The 17,940-nt window shown below is 39.5% G+C and overlaps 1 protein-coding gene across 3 annotated transcripts in view; it reads left to right on the forward strand.

Annotated features, from left to right (window-relative positions):
* sv2ca (synaptic vesicle glycoprotein 2Ca) overlaps positions 1-17,679 on the forward strand; it is a 30,814-nt gene extending 13,135 nt beyond the window's left edge. For all 3 annotated transcript variants that reach the window (XM_069138785.1, XM_069138783.1, XM_069138784.1), the window contains exons 3-13: positions 4,053-4,233; positions 5,367-5,518; positions 10,702-10,835; positions 11,238-11,327; positions 11,806-11,916; positions 12,941-13,029; positions 13,432-13,596; positions 13,789-13,922; positions 14,071-14,277; positions 14,420-14,579; positions 14,719-17,679. In XM_069138785.1, the coding sequence (XP_068994886.1) occupies positions 4,053-4,233; positions 5,367-5,518; positions 10,702-10,835; positions 11,238-11,327; positions 11,806-11,916; positions 12,941-13,029; positions 13,432-13,596; positions 13,789-13,922; positions 14,071-14,277; positions 14,420-14,579; positions 14,719-14,902 (1,607 nt within the window). In that variant the 3' untranslated portion in view covers positions 14,903-17,679. The remainder of the gene's footprint in view (positions 1-4,052; positions 4,234-5,366; positions 5,519-10,701; positions 10,836-11,237; positions 11,328-11,805; positions 11,917-12,940; positions 13,030-13,431; positions 13,597-13,788; positions 13,923-14,070; positions 14,278-14,419; positions 14,580-14,718) is intronic.
* Positions 17,680-17,940: the final 261 nt, after the last annotated feature.

Raw genomic sequence — 17,940 nt, forward strand, 5'->3', positions numbered from 1 at the left:
AAAGCCTTTTGCTTCTGCCGGAGAAGTCTCCTGACACATTGTCATTTTTCTGATGGTGCTCAAAGTCTATATTCTTAACTCTTAAATTCAGCTGTATTTCACAGTCTTACATGAGAAGTTTGTACCAGCCGGCATCCATTCAAAGCTTTAGATATAAAGGTTTGTAAGCTTTAAATATATAAGTAATATATGAAATATATAAGTGCTCCTCAGGGCAAAGCGTTTATTCACATATAAAAGGCTTTGTCCAAAAAATGTGCAAAATGTTAATGTGTTGCAGTTAAGGTTGTCATTAAATGTCCATCTCATGTGCTTCTGTTTTTCTGCACAACAGATTTTGAGGGGGATCAAGTTTTTCCGTGTTGGATTTGAAAGAAAAATCTTTCAGTAAACTAGTGATAAGATGCATTAAAGTTAGTTTGGCGTAAATTTGACTGCTTGTGCATCACGGTATCATGCCAAACTATGTGATAGTGACAGTCAGTCCACCAGAGGATACTGTGTCAGTGTCACGTTTTGCCTCGACGAGGCTTGAAAAGTACATTCATATCTGATCGGCTTTGGAGGTCATGTGACCGGTGAATATGTACAAAGTACAAAGAGTGCTAAGTGTGCATAGGGCAGAACACCGCAAACACAGAACACACATGTTGAGTGTGTACTCCAAGTTTTGTCGCTTGATCAAAATCAGCACCTGAGTCACACATGGTTTTGTGAGCGGTGGTCCAGGTCTGCACACCTGAAACTTTAGCAGAGAGAAAAATTTGATGTGCGCCCTCTGGTCATGCCCACGAAGTAGCCGCTCGCCAGACCAGGCTCACAAATGTGTGTGTACCTCTGAAACTGATGACGATCAAGCAACGCAATTTGTAACACTTACTCATTAGATTCAAAGCTTCTTCCTGCGCAGTGCACGTCACAGTGCTGCATACCGTTCGCACGCAACAGGAGCCGTCTCTGAACTTTTTGATCCACCTTCGTACATAGCCAAAGGTATTTAACATATGTTAAGTAACTTACGTAAAGTTACTCAATTTAACCCGAGCCGTAGTTTTTTTCTAATCCTAACCAAGTACTTTTTGCACCTCTACAAATTGCGACCGTGTCACATTCAACCTGAACCATGACCTACGGCACCTTACTTTTCACATCGATGTGAGGCTGAGCGTGACAATAACATCTGTGGGTGTGATTCCAGGTTGGCTTGAGGTATTGGCTTATTTTTACTATGAAAGCTACAGAAAGAGGGACTCTATTAGGCTGAAAGTTGCGTGGGAATCATAATTTTTTTTTTTAAATCCCTCTTGGAGCAAAGAACAAAAATGGGACAGAAAATTCTGCTGAACTATGTCCCATAAATTTTGAACATGACAGGTTAATTCCACCCAAACCTTATAATGTTAAGAGACGTCTGTGCTATTTTTGTACCATATTACACCACAGTGCACTGAACTCTCCTTTGCTGGTACGGGCACTGCTCATGCTCAAAGATACCGTAAAGCAAGTCCAGAACATCAATAAATTCATCACGTAATTGACAGTCCTGTGAGAGATGTACTCATTAGTTAAAAGCTTTTTTGCTCTTTTTTAAAGGGCATTAAGGTAGCAGGAATCAGAGGTGTTTCCTTTGTCTGTTTTGTCACAGTATCTCAAAGAATCCCCAAACCCCAAAAACGCTTTATTGTTTGTATAAAAAGTGGAATGTTGATTCAAAATAAAAGGGCCTCTAGATGTTTGGATGCATGCCATTTAAATGGGAGGCCAGTGGGGGTTTGCCCGTACACTGTATATCTAACCTCTCCTTAATGAAGCAAATGTGAACTGTGCATAGGCTAAAAATGTCCATTACATTTTGAATTGAATTTATGGTACCTTCAGGCGAGTATCTAGATGGCTGCCAAATGTGACAGATAGCTGGGTTTTGACCCCTGAAGCGAAAGAGTCAAACAGATATCTGCTCACAGCAGAGGAGAGGAGACCTGACTGCAGACATTACAGAAAGGAAATGCATCTTGCTATTAAGATTATTGTAATGGGATGAACAAAGTGTCCCTACGGCTGAGTCGTATCAATCCATACACGATGGCAACTTTCACATCCTCTTTCTTTTTGTGTGGAATTATGAATAGAAATACGTCTCTAAATCAGGTTTATGGTTATGTGTCTGGATATGCCTGGATATTGATGAAGACCAAACATGACTGTAATATTATCTGCTAGTAAACAATGCCGTGTTTCAGCCTGCAACAGTGAGAAATCAAGCTGCAGTTGCTCTTTGCAGCAGACATTGCGTGTCCGTGTGAGCTGCTGAGCACACAATGCCACATACAATATAGACTACAGCAGTAATAATAGGTTCCTCTCTTCAGGGCAGAATCATGATGATCAGTGAAAGAAATCAATGTTGTTTTGTTGGAGCATTGATCCCATTTGTGATGAGAGAGATTGAAAGAGAGCAGCAGGCCCTTTTGTAAAGTCACCCTGCATTACTGTTCACGTTTGTCTCCCCATTGATCACGGCCGGTTTTCTGTCTTTTACACACTGTATTTACTCATCAACATTGGTGTGTTACCGGGGGTTTTCCGATGGGGGTTTCAGGTTCAGTGATAGCAGTCAGGGCTTTAATTTTTAAGAATCCAGTCAGATTGGCAGGAATAATATAGCTTTAAATTGGAGAGTAAACATGTAGTAATACGTTCTCGACGTAATGAAATTAGAAAGTTTAGGTCTGATATGCACTCTTGGAAGGCGTGTGTGTTTAACAATAAAATATTAGAGTAATATCAGCAGTTGCACCTATAGCAGCAGTCTTATCTTTTCCTTTAGAAAATAGATCTATGCATTTAGTATTCCAAAGAGTCTGTCATCCAACACAACTTCCAACTCGCTGATGAGGCACAAGCTTCATGTTGTTCCATATTTTAATTTGAGACCTCACCATTTGCAAGCAGAGGAACATTTAGAGGACACGATAACTAAAACACTTGACTTGGCTGGGAGTAAGTGTTGGCTGGCTTTGTCCACTTAGGCTGAGATGTTTTCAAAATGTCGCTGCACTAAGGTCACATTCACTTCAATTACTAGAAAATGTATGGTAAATTGAGATGTAAGAAAAAAACTACGCATAACTGTGAATGTAATCTGTTCAAACTTTCAGCATAGATGAAAGCAATCTGTTCTTTGGTATAAATATTGTCTGTGGCTATATTAAAATGTTAAAAAGAGGCTATAATCAATCATTTTAATTTAACAATTATACTTACACTTATATGTGAGAGGAGTGGTTCGTAGCGACAAACCCGCAGAGATCATCACCAGACTCGGTTGCTCCCCTCAGATTTACAGATCTTTATTACATCTTATAATTTATTCTGTTGGTTTTACAACTGGCTACATTACTACTTTGGTCCAAGCTCGCCACACAGAGGCATCGGTGGTGAAACGTAATTGAGTATTTAGAGTCAGCTATTTCCCTTCAGGAGTTTGTGGAGACCAAAAGCAGAGCTTAATCTTGTATGTACCAGGTGGCTAAACACAAATCTTTGCTTTCAGGTTGACTATATCAGCCTCACATTAGCCAAACGCGTCAAAAATATGAAATTTACTGTATATACTGTGCATTTTATATTTTATATTTTTACTGCTATTTTACTGCTATTTTATTGCTTTTCTATTGTTCTATTATCATCTTATTGCTTCTGTATGCTGCTGTAGTGAAAAAATTTCCCCTCGGGGATTAATAAAGTAACTACCTAACCTAACCTAACCTAACCTAACCTAACCTAACCTAACCTAAATAATCTACCAAATCATATGCAAAAAAAAAAATCAAACAAGAAAACTATGGGAGGTTACTCATTAGTTCATTTACAGATAAAAACTAGTACTAAATTTGTCCTTGTCTGCTGACCAATGGGATAAACTTTAAGAATGAGAAGTCCTAGTTCCCAGAACATGAAAACAAATACAAACAGGATGGAATATCGAGATATGAGGTGACACACTGTATATTGAAGCACACAAAATTAAGGCCCCTCTCTCCTCCTTCCAGGTAGTGTTGTTTACTTGGGGATGATGGTTGGAGCCTTCTTCTGGGGAGGGATGTCTGACAAAGTGGGTCGCAGACAATGCCTCCTCATTTGCATGTCCACGAATGGCTTCTTTGCCTTCCTGTCATCTTTTGTCCAGGGATACGGCTTGTTCCTTCTTTGCCGTCTCGTTGCAGGCTTCGGGTAAGTCTGATAAAATGGAGGTCATTTTTGGGGGCCGATGAGAAGTTCAGTCAAATGATGCACGGTGATACCTCAAAATCTCTTCTTGCAATGGGAGGGTCACACTTTCTGTCCGAAATCAAAGTGTGCATCAGTGACAGAGAGAAAGAAAGAATCTCTGAGGCAATTTTTTTTTAGTTTTTCTGCAGGCACATTCCCATCTTTTCTTATTATTACTCCCTTTGTTGAAATCCAATAAGTAAGTGCTGAAGTTGTTTAAAAAAAAAAAAATTAAAAAATAAATACGATTATTTTACCTAAGAGGGTTTACCAAAGTGTACATTTATCTGTTAAGTTTGCTTTCCAGCTAAATATATGTAATTTTCTCCTACTGCTGCAAAAACTGTAAAAAAGTATCATGGTAAACGTGATAGCTGATGATATTCTCACTCCATAACAAAACCTTTAGTATTTACTGTACATTCTTGCATCTGCAGAGTATCTTAAAATAATCAGTGTTTGAATGTATGAGAAAATGAAACAGGGACAGACAGTGTGGTGTGCTCCTCTTAAAACATAGACATATGGTGTAGACTGTGATTTATGGCTTTCTCTTCTTTGGCAGTGTAACTGTTCCTTTAAGAGCTAATTCAATAATTGCCTCTACATCATTCTCTCCAGAGACCTTCAGAGTAATTGAAAAGGCAGTCCAAACTACCAATATGACCTGTATCGGTGAAGCGTGACGAACTAGTACAAGGATTTCTTTTGTATTATTTTCAGGGCAAATATGCTTAGCTGTGATTGTTTTTTGCTTACTTGTTATCTTTGTTAATATTTGCAATGACTCAATTCACCCATTTTAAAAAAAAATGAAAAACAACCCTAAATGCCATTTACAGATGAAACAACGCTGAATAAAATGTATTTGACGTTTTATTAACTTCAATTTCAACTAAAATGTCTGACTTCAACTAAAGGAACAAAATAGGCCACAAACTGGGATTAAGACACAGTATGTAATGGCAATTCTGACTGTAACTATATGAGATGTAAAACTATATCAGTGATTAAAAAAAGTTAAGTTTCTGTCCTGGTTTGGACTCTGCCTCACTCCCGTCTTCTCTAACCTTCTCATTCTCTGGTTCTTGCAGGATAGGAGGCGCTGTGCCCATTGTTTTCTCCTTCTTTGCAGAGGTGTTGTCCAGGGAGAAAAGAGGAGAACACCTCAGCTGGCTGTGTATGTTTTGGATGATTGGAGAGATCTATGCATCTGCGATGGCCTGGGCCATCATACCGCACTATGGTGAGTATACCAGTCAAAAAAAAAATCTATAGGGCTCACCCATCTGGGTCAGGGACCTGGCTGAGGGTCGTGATTTATATAATATAGACTGAAGCTGGACCAAACGAGAAAGAATCTTTGTTCTTTAGTATTTAAATGGCACATCGAAGGACACAGAAAGACTTAATCAGTCAAATGAATGCTGGACGGCTGGATGAGCCAATTATTGTAAAAAGCTGTATCTGGCCAAACAGTACTGCAGTACTGATTGGATGGTTGGCAATGTGACTTTAAGCAAAGCTCCCGGTCACAGTTACAAAACTGTATGGCTTCCCTGTGGTCATGGGTTGAGGTGCCAGTTTTCCCTGCCATGCGAATCAATCACTTTATAGCTGTGAGTGACTGCAGGCTGGAAGAGGCAGAGGTTAAGAGATAAACGTATGCGTGGATACCGTAGAGTAGGCACAGGCTGAAAGAGTGAGGGTGGTGTGATTTATGACAATACTGCATTAAATACCATCTGCACTCATGATGAGAAGAAACTAACTAAAGGGAATTGGCTTTCTTCCTCTCGTTTCCTCTCCACACATCCTTCTCATTTCCTACCTGCTTTTTGATCCCGCTGTCCCTTCCCTTTTACTGCATCCCCTCTCCTCCTGTTTTGTACTCTACCCATCTCTGTGTAACCCTGTCCTTCCTTTTATTGCCTTCCCTCTCTCTCCATTCTCTGTCTCTGCAGAGTGTTCTTCTTGATCAAGCATAATTAGGTTTTTCTCCTTGCTCTAATAGGACAAAGCTACATCTAGAGGTGATTTATGGCCAGACTACGCTTTAGCCAACCTGTGACGTCAGTGAGACAGAGACAGAGACTGTGGGTGTGTGTGTGTGTGTGTGTGTGTGTGTTGCTGCATGGATAATGTTTTACTGCTGCTGTAGACACATACAGGTCTTCTTCAAGGGAAATTGAAGGCAATAACATGGACACTGGAAGAGGGCATTTGAGTTAACATACAGTCAGACACACACCGACAGACACAGACGGACACACACACACACACACACACACACACACACACACACACACACACACAAAGCAACTCTCTAATGGAGTTTCCTATAAAGGACTTCCCAGTTGTTGTTTTTTACATGCCTCCCAAAGACGAGCATACAGATATGCACAATTGCACGCACTGCTGTAGCTGTGCTCACATGGATGTGCAGAGGCACACAGCTGAAGGAGACTCTGGGAACGAGTCTCCATGAGGAAACTCTGCTGTCAGATCTGTTGATATCGTACTGGAGGGATGGTAGTGGCCTTACTTTGCTCTCTGTGACACTCACTACGACTCTGCCTCTCTTTCTGAGAGGGAACTATACGTGTCTCGCATACATACTCCAATGCTCAACAATGTTTTTTATGTTTTCCCTAAAGTGCTGCAGTGCCTTCAACCAACAGCACTAGAATGCATGAGCAAAAAAAAAAAAAAAAAAAAAAAAAAAAAAACTCCTGCAGAGATACCTTTATGTCCTTACAGTGAAAACATGAAAGTCTAAGTGATGGATTGTGACACTAGTGCCCCCGCATTATACACAATTAGAGCTCTTTATCTTCACCACTTGCTGACTCCTAATGTCTCCCAAAAGCCCCCATGCCAGACTCGCAGCTGGAACCCAGAAGGGGGTCTGCTCGGCACAGATCCTCATCACACTGACGAGAGAGTTGGAGGAGTTTACGAGCTGCTGCCAAGCCAGATCACCACAAGAGTAACCTCATTAGACACCACTCAGATCTACAGATTAAAGTTTAAATTCCTCAAGTGCACTCCACATAATATCTCCTATCTGTGCAGTATATGCTGTATCTATTTTACAGTATATGTCTGAGATGGATGACTCAGTCATCCAGAGATTTAGTCAATTATGTACATAATCCCTGTAATGAGATTTCCAGTGGTACGGGTGAAACACTAACCCTGAGGGGCAGGAAGTGCTGCTACATTTCTGGAGAAAAGGCAATCACTGCTGAACAACTCCTTCCCTTCCTCTCTTTGCTACGCTGTCTCTTTCTCTCTTTATTTCTCACTGTAGGTCACTTCAAACACGCGCGCACACACACACACACACACACACACACACACACACACACACACACACACACACACACACACACACACACACACACACACACACACACACACACACACAAAGACAGGGAGGCAGGGATAGCTACACACAAGCGAGGCATCGTCTATCAAAATCATTATTCCCTCTGCCCAGTAAAATATAAAACCCAATCACAGAATCATTGCTCATGTGCAATATATTGTCTCATAAATTGAGAAATTAGCCGAACTTTAAACTAAAATAAATTGTATTGTGTTCTCTATATCAATTAATAAATATATTAGCACTGCATAGTGGCAAATATAAAGATAAAGCAAATACCTGTAGTCTTTTTGCTGTTTTTATTTCAAAGTACGTTTACCTTTTTTGTTTTAGTCAATTATACTGAGACATTTTCATTTCTCTGGTCTCTATTCATACCACAAAATAGTTGTTTTCAGCTGTTGATATGCATGCCTATCAAAGCTGGATTTAATATGCTGTGAGATTAATTCCAAGCAGCCTTTTTCTGGTTAACCATTAGCATTAACCCCCTCCCCACCCCACGACTCCCCTCCCACGCCTGTTGATGGATAATGGTGCTATTCCCTTTGGAGCAGTATCTCCATGAGGCACGATCTGTGGAGAGACGTGGGAGGTCACGACTGACACGGCAACCCCTTTCTGTGCATTCTACCAAAAAAAAAAACATAAAACAATCCAAAAAATGAAGTCAGTGAGGGCACAAACTGAAGTCTGCATACACAATCCATTTTACATTTGTGATTGCAGAAAATAATCCCATGTTTTAAAAGACAAAAAAATTATTTACAAATTTATTTTGATGTAAAGCATTACTTTGAATTTAGTCTGACTCACTAGATGTAGAATGTTGGAATAAACCTGCCATTGGTTGATTGTTTCAGTCAAGCTCTCCCTCTAAGATTGGTTTCCATTTTCAAAATACCCGTCGCTCCGAGAGACAACTCAGGCTGTCACAATTATGAAATTTAAGTTGACAATTAATTGTCATACAAATAATTGCGATTGAAATATTTTCAGTTGGCGCCACCCAAACACGATAGCTTCCAGGTCTGAAAAATGAGGCCGATGCGGAAGTGCCTTAAGTTGCAATACCACCGAGTGCCGCTAAAGGTTGGCTCCAAAAAGCTTCTGGCTCAATAGACTCCCATTCAACTAGTCTCATAAAATTTTAAGTCAATAAAGTTTCTCCACAATTACCTTTTTGCTAGCCCAAGTCGCTTCTTCTTATTAGTTTTCTGGCCATCCATCTGAAAATAATCCCGTCATTAATTAGAAAATTTGCTTCGGAAAGCAGAGTTTTTGGGACAGGCCTGTGGTGCAGGTAGGTCACAGCTATCGGTGGGCGGGACGTAGTATCGCTTGGTTTCCAATTAGATCGAGTCAGAGCTTGTATATTTGGACACCTAATTTGATTTACTCGCCATTTATATTCATTCAGATTTGGACGGGTGGTTAATAACACCTTTTTTTGTGGTGTAAAAAACTCAGAACACATTTCTATAATGACTTTACATGGACTTTAAAGTAGGTGTTCTGCTACGAAAGGAAAATAAAAAATACATGATGAATGATGTATGTTTGTGTAATTACTTGTGTGAATGTGTATGACAGAGCATTATGAGGTGTCAGCATAATCTGCATATGGTTATTCAAATTATGAATTAATTTCTGAGCTGTTTTCTCTGTCAGTGCACACATACTCATACATTTTTGTGTGTGAGAATGTGTACATGTTACAGTGATTAATGAGTCTGAAAGAGTGCCTGCGGGCTGAGATCAGATGCAACAAGATTTAATTTAGCAGAAAACACTCAATTCTATTCCTACACATTCAATTAACCCATCCCTGTGTACTTCTCTCAGCTTCCCCTGCAGTGCCATTCATCTCTGAGTTTACACATCACTCTGCTGCGGCCGTCGAGTGCTCTCATTTAAATGCCATCTTTTATTTGAAGCTCCTTTGTGTTTGCAGTTTGAGATTCACATGTAACATTTACAATCAGCCTTTCACTTCAAGTAGTCTCTCTCTGGTAATGATACAGAAAAGTATCTGCACTAAATCTAATGATATTTAGTCACTGCTTCCCAAAAGCATTTTTTCAAGACTTATTAAGTAATTATGTTTGCTTTTATTTTGCCCCTGTGAGTTAAAAATTGGCTAAATAGCCATCTGCTGGCTTCATGGTGCGCTGAGAATTAGTTAATGATTCATCAATTGTTAATTGTGGGCTACTCTCCCGAATAGTTAAGCATTTTTTTTTAATGAAAAATGATAATTCATTATCAGGATCACTTCAGTGTTTTTAATTATGCAGCTTTGTAAGAATAAAAGTGTAAAAATTAAACTAAGGGGACATTAATTCTGAAGTAACTTAGGTAGTGCCAACACGTAGTTACAAAGAAATACCATTGTAGGTTAGAAGTCAACCAAAAATCTATTTGCGAATTTAAATAAAAGTCTTTGATTTGTGAGCTAAAAGATTAAAACTACTAGACAAAACCAAAACACCTATTAAATCCTCAAGATTTTTTGATAATATGCGCACCATTAAAAAGACACCATTCAACATGAATATGTGTATAAATATATTGTATTATGGCATCTAGTGCGATGGTATTGCAGCAGTGTTTGTAATGTTGGTTTCTTAGAGTTTTAAGTCCCTTTTTATTGAAGCTGCACTAATTCATGTTTATATATTATCATAACAAAGCATCAAATGACTTTATTATGTGAAAGCTTTTAGCCTGTTTTGGTTTTCGGGACCATGGATTTTTACTCCAATCTGTTCGGCAGCCCGAAACATGACTCTTATTCAGTTAGAGTAATGTTGCTTTATTCTCTATGTTAACCAATTTTGTGGTTGGATAATTGTGATGGAAATGTTAACTGTTCTTGCAATTTGGTTGCACAGTCACAGGTTTGTGGATTATTGGTAATCTATAACAGGTTCTGCTGGTTTACCTCATTTATTGTCCACATTTTAAAGCATCCTCTTCTTTTCTGCCATGTCATCCATATCCATATGACCAGATTGTCACTTTGCTGCTGTTTACAGGTTGGAGTTTCAGTATGGGCTCAGCGTACCAGTTCCACAGTTGGAGGGTGTTTGTCGTCGTCTGTGCCCTTCCCTGTGTATGTGCCGTGGTGGCACTAACCTTCATGCCTGAAAGTCCCAGGTTCTACCTTGAGGTAAGCAAATCTTTCTGAATTTCTATAAATGTTTTGTGTAAACCTGTAGTCTTCCCTGAATCTGCTTATTTCCTGGCAGATGTTTAACTGGACCAAAACAGTGCGAGTCAATTAAAACTCCTGGAGGAGGCCTTTTATGTATCTAGGAAAAAAAGAACACTTGAGATCTTTGAGAGTAGGTTTGCTGCTGCAGGATAATTACCCTTTGAAGTGAAAGGAGTCACCCTTGTCCTGATTCATCATTTTGTCCTATCTTGGAGAAATCGAAGGGCCATATTTATGTTTCATGAATATTATTGTGGATGTGAAACTGTTGCTGTGCCTGGTTAAGTAAGACTGGTGTTGATCCCATGAATCTGTCTAATCTTCTCTCTTGCTTCTCTTCACTTTCCTTCCTGTCAGGTGGGGAAGCATGATGAAGCCTGGATGATCCTCAAACAGATCCATGACACCAACATGAGAGCGCGTGGGCAACCGGAGAAAGTCTTCACCGTGAGTGTTTGTTTCTGTGGTGCGCTGTCTTGGCAGGGTTTCCTGATGCTTAAGGAAGCAAAGAGGCTTATATTCTGCCACCACAGGGACAGGTTTTTAAGCTTTTACTATGCAGCATCATATCTGAATTATGAAGGTCCTGAAAGCTGTTTTGTGTCATTCAGGCTTATTTGCTGCGTGAGCTGCACTTCGGGGAAGCCACTTAGTCAACACATGTTTCTTAAATTGATCGTGTACTGTACTACACACTGTTTATATTCACGTGTTTGACTGTTTAATTTGATTTCCTTTGCTCTTTGTATAGTTGTGTATTCAGTCTTGTGGGAAAACAAAGATGATCACATAGAAATAAGTGAAAATACTTCATAATTTTTTTTTAAAAAGGACATTGCCTAATTATAGACTACACTGGTTCAATATTGTAAATATCATTGTTCTGCTGTTTCCCATTATATTATCATTATTTTTTTTCTTCCAGGTAAACAGGATCAAATGCCCCAAACAGCTGGATGAATTGGTGGAAATGGAATCAGAGTCTGGCAATCCAGTTTTCAAGGTTTTCTTTCGAATAAAGGCTGAAATACATGGGGTAAATATTTATATTTTTTATTTAGATGTCACGGATGCTTTTTTTGCTGTTTATTTTTTTATTCTTCTTATTACAAGGGGCAATCAAAAAGTTTCAAACCTGCTCTTGTTGCACATGAATAGACTTCAGCATTGTAACGTCCATGGAGCACAGAGCAGCAATGACTTGGGTAAATAAGTATTCCAAATTACTTTGCTTGATCAAAATCAACACCTGAGTTACACCCATTTTTGTGACCACTGCTCCACGCACATTTGCGATTTCACCATGGCCCTAAAACTTGAGCAGTGAGTGCACTTTAAATTCTGTGTCAAATTTTTGGGGAACAGAAAGAAGTAGCAGGGAGCCAAATCCAGAAATTAATGGTGGTGGGGAGCGATGATTGTTTTGATAAAAAAAACGAGACACTTGTGTGTGTTCAACACAATCTGAGTGGGTGCATTGTCATGTGTCAAGTGCCATAACGCCACAGTTCAGATTCTTTGCACCAAATGTTTTCCCTCAAACGCCTCACAATGTCATAGTAGAACTCAGCATTGACAGTCTGACCCTGGGGCACGAATTCACGGCACACAACCGCGCAAATGACAATTCACCTGGTTGCTCTCCTGACCTGATGTCAATTTTATAATCTTGGACAGCGATGTTCTGCCCCTCAAAACACCACGCCTTGCTAATTGCTTTGTTGTCCTGGCCTTGATTTTCTGAAGCATTTCAAATGTTTCTGTTTCTAATCTACTGAGTGTGACACAAATTTGAATGGCCGCTCTCTGCTCAAGTCCATAATGAAGTCGCAACTGGTCAGAAAGATGCGGTACAAAGGTGCTGGTATTATTCAAGCACCGTAACACGGAATACTTACCCATGAAGGCTATTGCTTCCCTTTTCTCTGTACATGTCAAGGGGCTGCCCTTCATTCGCGTGCAACAGGAGCCGTGTCAGAAGATTTTGATCCTCATATTTATTTCTATGCACTGTTTCAAATCCAAATGAGTATTCTAATAGATCTCTTGTCTCTTCTCAGATCTATCTAAACCTTATGAAGTGCTTCAACTACCCTATGAAAGAAAACATGATACGACTAGCCATAGTGTGGTTCACACTGTCATTCGGGTGAGACTCTTTCTGATGTAATTCTTGTCATAGAAAAATCTGACAAGTTTCTTTGGTCAGATAATAGCTCTCGGGAGTCGGGCTTGCGGTAACATTGCATTTCTGTCATCTTGATCTTTCTGCTGTGCAGAAGTTGCATGGTCTCGAAATCAATCACAGTGTCTGGATCAATACTGTTACACTGGTGTCTTAGCGGGAGTGGAGATAGGAGGGAAAGCAGCTAGAGATAAAAAAAAAAACAAAAAAAACACAAAAAAAACTGAAAATACTCTTTAAAATCAAAATGAAAGCACAGGTGTCTTCTACTGTGTCCGTCCATCAATTAGTCAGGTTTCAGTCAATAATTTTGGCAGATTAACTGATTCTTGATATTCTGATATCACTGTGTCCTTTTGATTGCAGGTATTATGGTTTGTCAGTCTGGTTCCCTGATGTCATCAAACACCTTCAGGCAGATGATTATGCCTCTAAAGTGAAGATCCACAACAATGAACGCATTGAGGGCTTCACTTTCAACTTCACCCTGGAGAACCAGATACACAAAAATGGCCTCTTCATTAATGACCAGTGAGACAAGTCAATTTACTAGCAGGATTGACGGGGACAAAATTATCATACGGCTAGCTGCTTACTATAAACTGTTAATCCTGCAGTGCTAACAATTAAATATGAACATATTTGTGCTATGCAAATAAGTAGATAAAAGTAGGTGTAGGTTACAAAACTGAACGTAAACTGAATGAAACTGTGTCTTTACAGATTCATCAATATGAAGCTCAAGTCCGTCACCTTTGTTGACTCGACCTTTCGTAACTGCTATTTTGATGATGTCACATCGGTGGGCTCGTCCTTCAAAAACTGCACTTTCATTGATGCATTCTTCTTCAATACAGGTGAGACGTAAGAATTTAAGACTACGACCTAGAGTCATATGTTTTGCCATGTCTGACTCTCAGAGCCAAGACATCAATGTACTTTATTGTAATTGTGTCCGTTTTATAATTTCCAAATTGTGTTTTTTTTGGGGGATTCTTCATTCAGATATTGATGAATCCAAGTTGATTGATGGCACAGAGTTGATCAACAGCACTTTCACCCACAACAAGAAAGGATGCCAGATGACATTTGATGATGACTACAGTGCCTATTGGGTTTACTTCATCAACTTCCTGGGGACTCTGGCTGTTCTGCCCGGCAACATCGTCTCCGCCCTTCTCATGGACAAAATTGGGCGTCTGTCCATGTTGGGTAAGGATGGGGGGGTGAAGGCCGGGCTCATGTCTGAATTGGCACTTTGGTAATTTCTTTTAATATTGACTGTAGATGTGGCTATCATCACTCGGTATGAGGGACAACTTTAACATACTTTTTGTGTCTGCATGTCCTTCAGGTGGCTCCATGGTCCTTTCAGGCATCAGCTGCTTCTTCTTGTGGTTTGGCACCAGTGAGTCCATGATGATTTTCATGTTGTGCCTTTACAACGGCCTGAGCATCTCTGCCTGGAACTCCCTGGATGTGGTCACAACGGAGTCCTTCCCTACTGTCAGGAGGTGAGGAGTCATACATCCTGCCTTGCATAGTTGCGTAGACTTGTTTGAAAACAGACGTACAGGTTATTTGGTCAACTTTAACATTTCTCCCTCTTCTCTACTTTGTACATCCTCCCTTTTCTGATGTTTCTCTCTCTAGGGGAACAGGCTTTGGGTTCTGCAATGCTCTGTGTAAGCTTGCTGCAGTCCTGGGGAACCTGATTTTTGGTTCTCTTGTCGGCATCACCAAGGCCATCCCTATCCTCATGGCCTCATCAGTACTTGTTGGGGGAGGCCTGGTCGCACTCCGGTTGCCTGACACCCGGGCGAACGTCCTCATGTAAGAGCAGTGTAGCGTTCATCACCTGGGATAAAACCTGGTTGGGTGAGTCCTAGGGGACGCCCAGCAAGAGTTTAGAGTAATGAGTGCAAGTGGCTTGGTTCATACGTATCTTAACACTATTAATCCAATTTCACTAATAATCATAGGTAACAGTAACCCGTCTTTTCACAGTGTGTTTGACTTCCAGCACACAAACAGATCCTTATGAGGTAAAACTCAGCCATTTTGAACAACATGAGAATTTTCCCAGGTTTTGGTACTGAGACTTTGGTGGAGTTTTGTTTATTGACTGGTTGCACCTTCCAGCCGCAGTCGTAACCTTGTGGGGAGACACTGCACGGCTAAAGCTCAAGCCTTTTAATATTGATACAGTCTTATTAAGACATGCCAGATGGGGAGAAAAGTGAAAAACAAGCTGTAATGAGCACAGCCAACCTGCTGTGTGACAACGCAGGGAATAGATGATCAGACAGAGTAGACTCATGACACAGCTGTATGACAGCTGGCTAGCCCATAAGACCCACAGTGCACAGGATATATGTGCAGAAAGTCATGTAGAAATATATAAAACGCCAAATACTAAGTCTCACATGTATCTACACTTTTTTTCCGGCTCTACACTTGCATCATGGTGTACACATAATAGTGTATTTTGATCAACATGACATTTGCTCAGACATCTGCAACCTTTTCAAAATAGATGATTTAAGTAGGAGACCAAGCCCTTTGCATTACCTACACAACCAAGAATCAAAAAGGCCATACTGAAAATTTTTATTTTCTTGTACTAATAAGTTATGTTGTATCTGAAAATACTTGTTATTTTCTGCTGTGTTATTAAGTTGTAATGATGAATTGTTCATTTTGTCCAGATGTTGTTATTCCATGTCACCTTCCATGGCTCTGTGATGAGCTCTCCTTCTGATTTAGCTTTGTGTTGGATTCTGCTTGTGGCAGTGACATGTTGTGCTACTTCCTTTCAAAAATACTGAATGGCCTTTTTTAATGTGCCTCTCCTTGACTGGAGCAGTCTGCCCATAGTCATGTGCTGTCCAAAGGTTAGAAGGAACAGACAGAAACTGAACAGGGAGTAAAAACAGGAAAATAATGATCCAATTTTTTGTACATATGTGAAATATGTGGCCAATAGAGTTTGAATTCCCTTTTGTCAAAACCACATGTTTTTTTGTTAGACATACATATTTTGGTAAAACTTTTATTGTTGTGAGTAAGCTTTATCCTCACCTGCTTGGGTAGTATTATCATAATATGATCGGGATGTAGGATTTTTGTACATGACTGCAAATTAATGATATAATTAACAGCTACCTCGTTATGAGGACTAATTGGTGCCACCCATGATGACAATATCTACTAAGTAAACCAAGTTTTTTGATATTGTGTCTTAACCAATCTCAAATTAACTTAAACGTATTTGTTGTATCTATGTTTGCAGTGTAGAAATTGTCTGTCCTTGCACTGGAATTGGCTCACTCATGGCTGCTCAAAAACAAAAGAAAACTGTACTGTACGTGTGCATCCATTCCATAAACGGAACCCTTTCCTAGATTTTGTAAGATCCAATCGAAATACATTGTGAAGTGTGCTGCTATTGCGCAACAGATATTTTTTGACCATATAATTTAAATATTTTTGAATCAAGAGTATGATATACAGATACTAAATAAAAAGCAGTGGCTTTTGCCCAGCACTATTAACTGCTATGAGTAGCAAGAATATCAGAAGGAGTGACCTCTGATTCTAGGTATGTTAAAAGCTTAATTAGAGGCAGATCTACCTGATGTGCTGGGTTGGGGAGAAACAATATTACCTGGTATGTTTGAGGTATAGCTTATATGTACTGTATTTTTGTGTGTACATGTAAATGAGTGTATCAGAGACAAAGGGAGAGGACTGTACATGTGTGGGCTTCCGTATGGATGCATTAATGTAAATAATATGTACATATCAAAGCTGATACTGGTGATGTTCTGGGTTTAATGTGCATAAGCTCCTTGATTGACTTGTGTCTCCTGCTTCATCCACACAAAATTTCCATCTACTGTATCTCTGTTGTACATCTCTCTGTGTGTCCTTGGCTTATGTGTGTGCTTATGTGTGTGCGTGTGCGTGTGTGTGTGTGTGTTGTGTGTGTGTGTGTGTGTGTGTGTGTGTGTGTGTGTGTGTGTGTGCGCACATACTTGCATGTATGTAAGAAAAATTCTGTTATTTTGTGCTCAACTTTGTGTTTTTACTGTAAATTCTCCTGGCAAAAAAATGATGGCAATATTCTGATTTTTGTTGAGGAAAAATGTGAATGTATCACTCTTGTAAGTTCTGTTCATCCATTTTATGGAGGTAGTCAAATGTATGTGGACAATAAAGTTGTGAATATTATTGTGAAGGGCCTGTTAGTCAACAGGTGACTGAGCTGTATGTTCAGAGGTCCATAGGTGTGAAACTATGTGAAGAAATATTTGCCAAATGAATGATGTGAAAAAACTGGAAAGGCAGGGATTGCAGACTGTGCTGCTTTTGAACATATATAATAAAAGTTATGTTCTCTAGCAAATTATGCTGTGCTTTTATTTCACATTTTGTCCTGATTTAGGTTAAAGCATAAGAATATAATTATCATGCTCTTCATACATCATACATTTGCAAGTGTTCAAGACTACTTTGTAATTGTAAAATAAGCATATTTGTCAATGTATTTGGCCCATAAAAAAAATGGCAGTGTAATAAATATTTCAATTCAAAGCAGTGTCATACAAAACAGCCTGGAATAAATCCTTATATCTTTGAGGTTTTTTATTTTTTTAATTTTTATTATTGATGTATTGATTCACGTTTCACCTTCATTTTGAGGCTGTACAATTTGTGCAGTCTGTTTTACAATACTGCATGCAGAGAAACACATACAGTATAACTGTGGTTTCTTCTACCATGATCTCAATGCAAGTCTGCCACCTAGCGGTTAAGATTAAGTTTGACACTGATTCTTACTGGTGTAAACATTAAAAAAAAAGTATTTGGATA

The sequence above is a fragment of the Embiotoca jacksoni genome, unplaced genomic scaffold, assembly GCF_022577435.1.
Source record: "Embiotoca jacksoni isolate LCO1_2020_lvr unplaced genomic scaffold, fEmbJac1.0.p SCAF_8, whole genome shotgun sequence".
Classification (NCBI taxonomy): Eukaryota; Metazoa; Chordata; class Actinopteri; family Embiotocidae; genus Embiotoca; species Embiotoca jacksoni.